Source organism: Sander lucioperca, chromosome 2 (genome assembly GCF_008315115.2).
Source record: "Sander lucioperca isolate FBNREF2018 chromosome 2, SLUC_FBN_1.2, whole genome shotgun sequence".
NCBI lineage: Eukaryota > Metazoa > Chordata > Actinopteri > Perciformes > Percidae > Sander > Sander lucioperca.
Genome location: NC_050174.1, coordinates 40,207 through 52,727, shown reverse-complemented (window position 1 = coordinate 52,727; position 12,521 = coordinate 40,207). Strand labels below are relative to the sequence as shown.

At 39.7% G+C, this 12,521-nt stretch overlaps 1 protein-coding gene across 1 annotated transcript in view; it reads right to left on the bottom strand.

The window, feature by feature from the left end:
* Window positions 1–4,685: 4,685 nt before the first annotated feature.
* gfpt1 (glutamine--fructose-6-phosphate transaminase 1) overlaps window positions 4,686–12,521 on the bottom strand; it is a 31,292-nt gene continuing 23,456 nt past the window's right edge. Inside the window, exons 17-19 of the mRNA XM_031305086.2 lie at window positions 11,572–11,739; window positions 10,830–10,991; window positions 4,686–6,603 (exon numbers count right to left, since the gene is read on the bottom strand). Coding sequence (XP_031160946.1) covers window positions 6,559–6,603; window positions 10,830–10,991; window positions 11,572–11,739 — 375 coding nt within the window. The 3' untranslated portion in view covers window positions 4,686–6,558. The remainder of the gene's footprint in view (window positions 6,604–10,829; window positions 10,992–11,571; window positions 11,740–12,521) is intronic.

The following is a 12,521-nucleotide window of genomic DNA, read 5'->3' as shown; positions in this document are numbered from 1 at the left end:
ATGTGGGTGGAGTTCTTAACCAGTATAAACATTCAACTCTGAGACCTAAATTAAAATAGATGTTTCTCTAGACTTTGTATAAATGAGGCTAGAGAAAACTTAAGTGACTGATGGGAACAACAATCTTTGACATCGTTCCAGTATTAAGTAAGATCGCTGCAGTCGGCAGTGGCGAAACAAGCTACAATGTAAGTTATTAGGGCAATTGTCCAGCTTGTATTTACCTTCACAAAAGTGCTTGTTTTGCTGCTGACAGGCTCAGATTAATATTCTAAGTGTCTGACAACATTATAGGAAGGATCCCTTCAGAGATAGACCTTTGAGACCTTTCTGTTTGACCAGAAACAGCTCTGAAGTCGCTAGCGCTAACCCCACCAGACTCCATTTAAAAAAGCTTTGAAAAAATACTTTTAGCGTGTATAGAGCCATCATATTTTCACATATAAATCGGTAAACTATGTGTTTATTTCAACCAAAACTAGAGTTGTGATGGTTGGATAAGTGAAAAGACGACCCAAAACGGCTTTTGATAGTTTTATTTTGTTTCTGTCGACTTTGAATGAAGTGCATTTTACGATGCTAAAATACCGTTTATTAAAAGTGTAGTTAGTAGCTGTCAACCCTCCCGTTTTTTCCAGGTTTCTCACGTATTTGAGCTCTTTTCCCGCTGTCTTCCCGTTTTAGTATTTTCCTGTAAAATATCCCGTATTTGAATACTCTCATAACATTAACGTTAGCCCTTCCATCGGACCTGTCAGTCTCTGTCCTGTTGTCCTGTTGCTACCCCTTGCCCTTCCAGCGAAACAGATGTTTTCAAAGCATCGTTTTGCTTACTTGAAAGCAACCATAGCGTGATGTTGGCCTTTTTAAGATAACAGCGTGTCTATAAACAGGGCGCAGTAGTCCGAGTAGCGGTAAAGGAGGCAATCAACATGGCGGCTACGCCAAGTAATGACGTCACGACGCCCAAGCCCTATAATTAAAAAAATAAATAAATAAATAAATCGATATTGCCTTTTGGAAACTCGATACAGTATTGCAAAAAAAAATATCATGATACTCAAGTGTATCGATTTTTTTTTACACCACTATGCAAGACGCGGAAAAACATTAACACAACTTGATGGGCAGCTCTGTGATGCAGGAAAGCCACATCCAACTCAGCCTGGCGAGCCAATAGGAAAGATTGTGCCGTGACAACATATAGGTAGAAAGTTCCGCTACAGTGCTGTTACAGTCATTCCCCGGCTGCAATTGACGATGCAGACTCCGAGAAAGCAAATGCGGAAGACCCCTGAAAAGCTGACCATATAGACCATCTTTGCTGATAAACACATGTACAGTAAGCATCGCAACGTATCTAAACTTGGTCTTGCAATTTTTGATACAGACAGTATTTTTAGAACATTAAAGCATGTAAACCTGTTCTAGTAGAAAACACAAAATATGAAAAAAAGTATGAACCTGAAAATGAGCAGAATATCGGACCTTTAAACCAACATTTATTAGTGTTTGGCATTGCTGGGATAAAGCCTGACCTCCAGCGTGTCTCTCCCTTCTATCTCCTCTCTATCTCTGCTATCTGGGCTTACTGCCGCCCAGGAACCATTGTGATTGGACTAAAGAAATCCAAGCAAGCCATTGCATTTTTCCCCCTGTCCCAGATTAGACAGGTGGTGTAGCCAGACCATACTGCAGCGCTGACACAACGGTGTGGAGATTGTTGCTCTTTCAAACTTTCCGTTTCTCTTTAAAACAGGGGTGTCAAACTCAACTCCCCTAATGTCCACACTAGAAAATGAGAATCACATCAAGGGCCAGACATAGAGTTTATTGCTTTTATGTCATGGGAAAAGTCAAATATCTTTGACTGTATTATTGCATGTCTCATAGTCTTCTCACTTACAGTTTGGTCGACAAAAATGTCAAAGAAAATGCCAAAAACGTTTGGAAAAAAACATCAAAAATGTCAAAAAAAATGAGGTGGGCCAAAATGTATTGTGAACCTAAATGTATATAGGGGCCGGAACAAAATTAGCAAGGGGCCGGATTTGGCCCGCGGGCCTTGAGTTTGACACGTGTGCTTTAAAACAATCATCAAAGGCAGGCAGGAAAAAAATTCTAATTAATACCAGGTGTGTCAGCTGATTAATTGCTTATTTGCATTATTCAAATTAAAACTCAATACATCTCTCCCTCCCATAGGCCGGTTTCACAGCTTTTTTTCAGACATTTTGGCTTGTCATAAAATCCAAAGCACAGGTGAAGTTAATCACATAAATAATGGCTCTGATCTAAGTTCATGCTCATGATTTAGTCGATGTTGGCTCAGTGGAACACCTTAAGGAGCCATCGTTGGTTTTATTCGTTACACCTGTGCTTTTCCTGCAGTGACAAGTCAAAAAGAATGACTACATAATTAAGGTCACAGAGGTGATAACACCTGGTAATAGTTATCCAATCCCTCAGACTCCATAAAGCAGCTGGGATTAGTTTTGGACATGCTGTTGAAGGACTTGACTGCAGCACAGAGGTAGTTAGGCTACCTGAAATGTTTTAGACGCTGCTCTCCCTGATTGTAAGACTACCCACGATGCTCTTTGCGGTTGCAGCATGGAGGCTGTTTCTGAGAGCTGCGGCTGCCTTCTATGTTCCCTCTGCAGCCGCACTTGAAGCCATCTTTGTGTTCAGTCAGTACAATGATATCCTCCTGAGAATGGCGCTCGCTTTCACCAACATTTTATCTTTTTACCTTTTAACCATGCTGAGGCTAAACTCATTCCTCGGGCTGACGCTGGCAGGTGTGCTCTTCTCGCGAGAGGAACTGGAGCAACAACGTCGACACTCAGTCTGCTCCACCTGGGCCTCATCAAGGACCGACAGAAACAGCTGCACTCTTCTGTGTTGTGGAGAACAAAGACCTGTGACGTGGTTAAAGCCGGTGCTGCGTGCCGTGCCTGCACTCTGTCGATGTTCCCGGTCTGTTTGTATGAGCATATTAGCCCTGTCAACTTACTGCTGTATCTTCAGACCCAGCGGCTCCACCGTTAGGACTTTATGCGCATTCATCAGACCATTACTTAATCTGTCCATTTTACAAACTTTGACTGCTTACTCTGCGCTGGTACTCGGAATAGTTTGGGATCTGTCGTCACTCATAAGCAGCCCCTGAATGTATCCTGTAGGCTACCTGGACTCTTTGTATATAATGTACATAAAAACAATTTGAAGTTTAGTATCATTCCTAATGTATGTTTATAACTTAATCTTTACTGCCTATGTTTTACTTTAATAAAATTGTGACATTTGCTGAGCTCTAGAAAGATTCCCAACGAGACTATCATCTCCATAGCACTGACTCTTTGTACTTACGTTCTAACTTCCTCACATCTAATTTTCAGGCTTTTTTTGTAGCTGGATATCATTTGTATGGTCTTAAAATATGAAGATATTGACAGTGAGATACTTGCTACAGTTGCACTTCTAGTAGTGAAAAAACAGTGAGAATGTTTTATTTCTAATTCACTTTGCTTTAAAGTGCTCATTATGCTCATTTTCAGGTTAATAATTGTATTTAGAGGTTATATCAGAATAGGTTTACATGGTTTAATTTTCAAAAACCATCTGTTGTACTGCAGCTCCTCTTTTCACCCTGTGTGTTGAGCTCTCTGTTTTAGCTACAGAGTGAGACCTCTCACTTCTGTTGCATCTTTGTTGGGAGTCACACATGAGCAGTACCTAGGTAAGGACTACTAGCCAGTCAGAAGCAGAGTATGAGGGCAAGGCATGCTAGCAGCTAGGCGAGCATTATAACGTATGTTCCAAAGTGACCACGTTTGTCTCTGAAGTAAAGGCTGGACTACAATAGAGCTGTTTGGAGCAGTTTGTGAACAGTGTTTTCTGTTGGAGATGGTAAGTCCCTTTGGGGTGGACTTTGGGCTTTTTCACTTTGTAAACCTATAACATGCACAAAAATATATAACAAAGGAAAGGGAAAAAGCCAAAAAGCATAATGAGCATTTTAACGCAGCTTCCTCTCTCTTCACCTAGCCAAGCTTGACGGACGTGCTGGCGGGCGCTCGTTGAGCCTCCGCTCTAAACTCTACCATTTCGACCAGTTGACAGTTTGTACCTCAGATATAAAAACAATACATACATGTAATTTGTTTAATCTGCGACAACTAGTCTCGCTTTGCCAGACCCTCCTATGTTACAACTAACCGATATAATTAAGCACAATATTTGGCATCATATTTCAGGATGTGGGACTATGACAAGCAGTGGTGTAGTGGGTATACTGTACTTAGCCAGAATCCAAATTTGGGGGAGGGGGGGCCATTTCATAGTGGGGGGGGTCAGGGTGTCCTCCCCCAGGGAAGTTTTGAGCATCAACGACTTCATTTCCTGTATTCGGATAAAATTTTAAGCACCAATTTATGGGGGAAATACCTTTATTTAGCCTATGTGAAGAAGAAAAAACATGACAATTCAGAATATATCAAAAATATAATGGAAAGTATGTAGTTGCGTGTCATTGGGCATTTTTAAGTGGGTATATGGAAATCCTGGAGCTTTCTTAGTGGTATACTGCATATATCTGCATATCACGTAGACTACACCACTGATGACAAGCATGCACACCCTGAACAGTTTCTTCGAATGAGCTCGGACACTTAACAGGGGAAGTACTTTGACACTTTATTGCATCGGTTCCACTAATAAATAGTGCCCCACTTCCTCAGTAACCCAACAGCTTCCAACAGATGTTGCTAGGATTCAGTGCAGCGTCCTTTATCACTGCCTCCAGTTAAGAAATCAAAATGTACTTACAGCATGTATGTGGGTTACAAAAAGTACCTGTAACAAACTTTATCCAGTTTTTCATTTAAACCTGTTCACTGGCTCAGGAGAAGCTCATTGTTAAAGGGGAAAAAGAAATGCAAAAGTCAACTTAAGGCTTGATTGCGAAAGCAAGATAAATATGTAACCTAAAATATGTGATGGACTTAAAAAAAAAAAAAAAAAAAACCACAGCCCATTTCTTCACTACACAACTGCATGTGTACGTCACTCTCTTGTTGTTTGAAACAGACATTTGGGATCACACACACACACACACACACACACAGTTGGCATCTGACCTATCTAAATAGACATCTGCAGTATGACATATTGCCATGAAACTGTATATTCCGCCTTTAGGACTCAAAGCATCTTCATACCACACAATCTACCAGCATTAGTACACGTTTGGCTACAATATACAGTAGGATAAACATATAAAATATATACCTTTTGGTTTACAAATGTAACCACAAGCCATTGTAGAGATTTTTGGTTTAACAGGACATTTCAAATGACTAACATTCACATTTCAAACCAAAGAGTAACTTCAATAACATACAATTCCTTTTTTTTTTTTAAAAGAAAAGAAAATTAAATATAACAAAAAGGAAAGAATAGCTACAAATGGTCCCAATATTGCAGTAGTCGTGGTGGCAAGGTGTGGGCTGGCAACTGGGTGAAACTTGTATTTCAGGTTAGTGACTTCATCTCATTAGAATTACTTCAGTTAATAGTTTAAATGTGAACAAGACCTGGAATCAGCAGAAGAATCAAACACTAAATAATAGCTTTAAAGTGAGAGTATAATGTACAGAGAATGGTAAAACAGTGTATGGTGGCTCAGTAAGCAAGTCTTATTCGTGTTAACTGAGCCCATCAAGACCTGAATTTGAAATACTAAACACTAGGTTTATTCACAAGAACAAGCTTTTGTAACCAACACAAGAACATTTTCACACAGCAGTGTATTCACGAGCGTCTCTGTGATCTAACTTGTGATGGTTGCTCCTGCAGTAAACTCTGTGTCCTCAGAAGAAAGTCCAAGAGGGAAACTGAGTCAAAACTGGCGAACTGCGCTACAATTAACGAAGAAGCGATGACCTGTGGCTTGGAATGATTTAAGATTGTCGATTACTTTCAACTGTAGAGTAAAAGACGCTTCAGACGATTAGCTGCCAAAGAAAAAAAGAAAGATCCAAACTAAACTACAAATCATTGCACTAAAAAGAGCCAGTAAGGTCTTTAAAACCCAACTTCTGTCAGTCAACGGCTTAAATAGCAGCTCCAGGATGCTCCCGGTGAGACTAATCAGCACAGATAAACATTTCTCACAAGTTTTGAGAATTGTGAATAAACCCAAATGGTCACTGTCAGTTGCTACAGCTTCACAAACCCAGAGTGTAATGAAGATGTGTCAGTTCCAGGCTGGACCTCGCCACCACGGACAAAACCGCTTCTCTAACAATCATACGACAATGCTGCCAAAAGGTTTCTGGGAAAATAGACAGTGAGTTACAGATAATATGCAACAGTGAGATACACACCTGTTGAGTAAAGATTGCATAAAAAAAAAAAAAAAAAAGCCCTGACACAAGACACATAAACGGGACGTTGTTTTCTCTTGGTTTCGGAATACGGACGCTCCCTCGCCGTCTGTGCGCGTTTGAATGTGCGTCCGTCGGGCTTTTGTTGTTATGTGATGAATGGTAGGGTTCACTCTACGGTCACAGACTTGGCCAGGTTTCTTGGACAGTCCACCTGTATTTGAATAGAGGAGGTAATTTACTACATGACAAACAAGCTTCTGCTGTTGACTAAATGCAACTGTCAAACTATCAAGTACGATTTACAAAGAGACACTTTAATGCCCGTGATATGACAGCACTGCTCTTATTTCCAAATCCTCGGCCAGAACGTGTCTCATCACTCAGACTTCAGATACTTGGACATACTTGAAAAAAAGGAGTGTGGGCGTGCTACAGAGCTGTGTGCACATACATGTTTGCCTCTCTGTCCGAACAGCAGCGCAATTTGGCAGCGTTATGAATAGTTGGTGCAGCCAAGTTAGCTCTTGTTTTTAAGTCAATGCCAGGACACGTCTCTGTAGTGAAGTGCTCTAAAAGCAGCATCAACACTGGCTATACTTACATGCTGTACTTCAGTTAAACTGTTTACTTAGACCTTTGACATCCTGCAATACAGCAAAGCCAATGAAGTACACAAAAAGGTACATAATAATACACATAACACTAATAATAGTGATAGTTTAGTTTTTTGTTTTGTTTTTTGCCAACAAGGTTTTTGCTACAGTTAAATAAATAATATATATGGGATATCTATCTATCTATCTATCTATCTATCTATCTATCTATCTATCTATCTATCTATCTATCTATCTATATAAAAAACACACACACACACACACACACACACACATACATATACACATTTTAACATGTTTTCATAAAACAACCAGAACTCATCTACAATTCATCTAAAGAAAAAAGGAACAGGAAGAAGAAATATCTTATGGTACCTGTCACTTATTTGTGCACATGAAAAAAAAAAAAAATAAAATAAAATAAAACACAACAAAAAAGAAACAAAAAAAGAAACAGCTGCTTCATGAGTGAATCAACCCCAATCCTCACCCCAAACACCAAAAGTTATCAGCACTACCTATCTTTACATTTAATTATCATCATTTTAAGCGTGTTAGTCATCATTTTTCTTATAACATTCCTGTATTTTTTCTTCTTATACAAATTCTTAAGTTTACAAACACTGTTGCAGCACTTCAGTTCATATTCCAAGGTATTCCACAATTTAACTCCGTAAATGGACAAACACTTCTGTTTTTGTGTAGTACGTGCAAAAAGAGTTTTAAATTGCCTTCTATGGCCATCTTTCTCTGATACAGGAGTAAATACATTTTGTATAACCATAGGCAAAACTCTCTGCTTAGCTCTCCACATAAAAATTTAAATCTTCCAATCAACCAAATCTTTGAATTTTAAAAGTCCAGATTTTATATTTTCTTTTATATATATATATATATATATATATATATATATATATATATTTATATATATATATATATATATATATATATATATATATATATATATATATATATATATATATATATATATATATATATATATATATATATATATATATATATTTATTTATTTATTTATTTATTTATTTATTTATATTTTGTTATTTTCTAACAATTCATAAATAAGTTGCATAAATTACTGACCAGCTTTATAATTATACATTACACCTTTTGACAGGCAAAATGCATCCAACCTATATAGAATTAACTGAAGGGGAACGCACAACTTCTTCTGGAAGCTCGTTTCATGATTTTATGTGAAGTGTGTGTGTGTGTGTGTGTGTGTGTGTGTGTGTGTGTGTGTGTCTGTGTGTCTGTGTGTGTGTGTGTGTGTGTGTGTGTGTATGTGTGTGTGTGTATTAGACCCAAAATACGGTTACTTGATTGGGTTAGTAAGCAACACGGTGATCTGCACACATAAACAGTAACACTGCATGCTGTTTATTTCAGGCGGTGGCTGTCAGTGCCTTTGCCATCAGAGCAGTCAAGGGGTACACAGCCAGATAATCAGGGACACTGAGCTTACAATTACACGGACTGTAAAAACGCATCTCCCTCATAAAGAGGTCAAGCATCTTTCGGACATTTTATCTCTAAATGTCAAAAATCATTGAGTATGTTTACATGCAAACTAAGATTCCACTATTTTTCTGAAATATGACAATATTCTGAGTTTGATACAGGTCGTGTAAGCAGCCTATTCTGATGGGATATTCTGAACGAGGCCTTTTTCCGAATTTAGCAGGCCGCCTCAAAAGCCCAAGTTTGTGGTCGGAAGGAGAAACATAGCTACTTTTAAACATTATTAAAGACTTGGGTATCAACAGGTTTTTGGATATGCACAAACATCGCAACTGTGACTTTTTCAAGAAGGTGGTTAAATGAATGAAAGAGGGAGGCTGTGATGGCATGGTCGAACAAGTCCACTACTGGTGTTAAACTTTGAAAAAAATCTTATTTTGCACAGCTGCATGTAAACAGGAATATTAGTGGAATATTCACTTTCATCAGCCATGTAAACAACTTAGTCAGAATAACGTCTTTTTCGGGAATAAGGGCAAAAACTGGAATATTATGTGCATGTAAACATAGTCAGTGTTCCCAACTTGTATACTGACATATTGCTGGCACTTCTAGTTTTAAGTAAGAATGGCGAGTGCAAATGCAAATGGTGGAGATGTGGGAGTTCAGAAACGGATATTTTACTGCAATTTCTGTGTCTTAAAGGGTAACTACCGTTATTTTCAACCTGGACCCTATTTTCCTGTTTTTGTGTCTAAGTGACTGATGGGAACAACAATCTTTGACATTGGTCCAGTATTAAGTGAGATCCCTGCAGATAGACCTTGAAAACCTCTTTGAGACCTTTCTGTTTAACCAGAAACAGCTCTGAGGTCGCTAGCGCTAAACACACCAGACTCCATTTAAAAAAGCAATACTTTTAGGGTGTATAGAGCCAACATATTTTCACACATAAATTGGTAAACTATGACTTTATTTCAACCAAAACTAGAGTTGTGATGGTTGGAAAAGTGGAAAGACGACCCAAAACGCAATTTCGCGGATGTTTTTATGTTTTAAAAAAAAGGTTGCTTTCAAGTAAGCAAAACGATGCTTTGAAAACATCTGTTTCGCTGGAAGGGCAAGGGGTAGCAACAGGACAACAGGACAGAGACTGACAGGTCCGATGGAAGGGCTAACGTTAATGTTATGAGAGTATTCAAATACGGGATATTTTACAGGAAAATACTAAAACGGGAAGACAGCGGGAAAAGAGCTCAAATACGTGAGAAACCTGGAAAAAACGGGAGGGTTGACAGCTACTAACTACACTTTTAATAAACGGTATTTTAGCATCGTAAAATGCACTTCATTCAAAGTCGACAGAAACAAAATAAAACTATCAAAAGCCGTTTTGGGTCGTCTTTTCATTTTTCCAACCATCACAACTCTAGTTTTGGTTGAAATAAAGACATAGTTTACCGATTTATATGTGAAAATATGATGGCTCTATACACGCTAAAAGTATTTTTTCAAAGCTTTTTTAAATGGAGTCTGGTGGGTTTAGCGCTAGCGACTTCAGAGCTGTTTCTGGTCAAACAGAAAGGTCTCAAAGGTCTATCTCTGAAGGGATCCTTCCTATAATGTTGTCAGACACTTAGAATATTAATCTGAGCCTGTCAGCAGCAAAACAAGCACTTTTGTGAAGGTAAATACAAGCTGAACAATTGTCCTATTAACTTACATTGTAGCTTGTTTCGCTGCTGCCGACTGCAGCGATCTCGCTTAATACTGGACCAATGTCACAGATTGTTGTTCCCATCAGTCACTAGACACAAAAACACAGGAAAATAGGGGTCCAGGTTGGAAAAAACGGTAGTTACCCTTTTAAGTAGTCTCGCTTTGCCAGACCCTCCTCCAAAGCGCGCTGAAGAAGGGTCTGGCTACTCCACACAGCATTCGGGGACGGGAGGAAAACGTGCTCTGGTTTATTGACATTTCTTTAAACCAATCTGAATCGTCATGGGCGGTGCTAAACTCTGCACAGAGCCGCTGCAAAATAGTCGTTCGATAGAAAACTCAGATTGGACAGATAGTCTAGCTAGCTGTCTGGATTTACCCTGCAGAGATCTGAGGAGCAGTTAACCATAGTCCTCAGAAATCCACTGGAGTTTAGAACGCCAACACAAAGAAAGAGGAAGGAAACAGAAAATACATGCATCCTGCAGCACTGTAGCAATCCCGCAAGTGGAACGCGAAGGATATAGACTACCCTTTAAGTGACAGATGAGGTAATAAATCTCATCTGGTAAAACAGTCAGGATTATCAGTTTCTGCTCAACCTTGAAGGGACAGTACTCACGTCGAAACCTCGGAGGACAGCCAGGTGGAAGGACAGCAGCTGCAGCGGGATGACGCTCAGGACGCCCTGCAGGCAGTCCACACAGTGAGGCACTTTGATGGTGCGGCTGGAGCACTTGGCGGTCTCGTAATCGTCTTTGTCACAGATCACGATGGGGCGGCCCTGTGAATCAAACAAAGCAAATCATCTGTCAATGTAATACCTCCCCCCCCCCACTCTCTCAGTTGATTTTCCCCACTCTTAAACCTGCATCTGCTGCAGATTACCAACAGCAATGATGTCACGGTGAACCGACGCCTCCCTTGTATTTATTGAGGTGAAGGATCACAGGTGTGGCGCGGACAGGGATGTGGAAATTAACACCAACATGCAAAATGTGCTGCGCTCATCAAGGGTTCAGGGAGATAACAATTTAAATAGAGTTGTAGATTCTTCAGATGTTCTGAATCACAATAACGGCACAAAAAACAACAACTTGCTTGTAAAATCAGAATTCAAATGTAATGACTAAGTCAGTTTCCACGACGTAATGTTGTACATTTGTAAGGCATCAAAATATTAGTTTTGGACGTGTAATAGAGTGTGTTCCCTGAGCATTTTAGTGAGTGAATAAACAATCTGCAGGGTCAATCAACAGGATATTTAAGACTGGATCATTCCCCCCCCCCTAAATATATCAACATTTGGTTAACATTCATTACATCTGATATTTTTTTTTGTTGGGGGTGTGTGTGGTTCTTACCTGGCGGGCAACAATTTGCTGCAGTGCGTTCTGACATTTGGTGTAGGTGTGGTCTCTCATGATGATCATGATGACCGGCATGAGTTTATCCACCAGGGCCAGGGGGCCGTGTTTCAGCTCTCCAGCCAGGATGCCCTCTGAATGCATGTACGTGATTTCCTTAATTTTCTACACAGAATCAAAAAAAAACACCCACAGGTTAGGAAAGTCTTAGTCTGGCATTGCCAGATCTTCCTCCACAGCGCTGCTGAGGAGGGTCTGGCTAGTCCACACAACATTCCTGGATGGGAGAAAAACGTGCTCTGGTTTATTGGCATTTCTTTAAACCAATCACAAATCGTCTTGGGCGGTGCTAAGCGCCGGACGGAGCCACGGTGCCGCTGCAAAATAGCCTCGGGAAGGAACTTGTTTTGGTGGAACACGTGTGCATTCAAAGCTTGTTTTAGTCGTGTGAGGGAAAACTCAGATTGGACAGATAGTCTAGCTAGCTGTCTGGATTTACCCTGCAGAGATCTGAGGAGCAGTTAACCACAGTCCTCAGAAATCCACCGGAGGTTAGAACGCCAACCCAAAGAAAGAGGAAGGAAACGGATATCCGGCCGAAAAGAGGAACATCCGGCGAAGTGGAACGTCGTGGATATAGACTAAGAAAGTCTAAGCTGATGTTGTAGTCATTATGGTTTACATTTCAAAACATAAAAAACCTCAGCCCATCTAACACTTATTTTCTAAGACTTTAAGCCGTTTTACTCTGCGTTTTATTATTAAAAACAGAGGAGTGAAATGTATTATTTATAACATAACTCGCTACAACTTACGCAACTTTTTTGGTTTCTCAGAGTGAAGAAAAGGTCAAATATTTCTAAAAAAGTATTGTGAACGTCTGCTCCAAAATTATCGGAGTTTAGCAGAGAGACTTTTTGTGTTTCCTTTGGGAAAAGCGTGTGGTC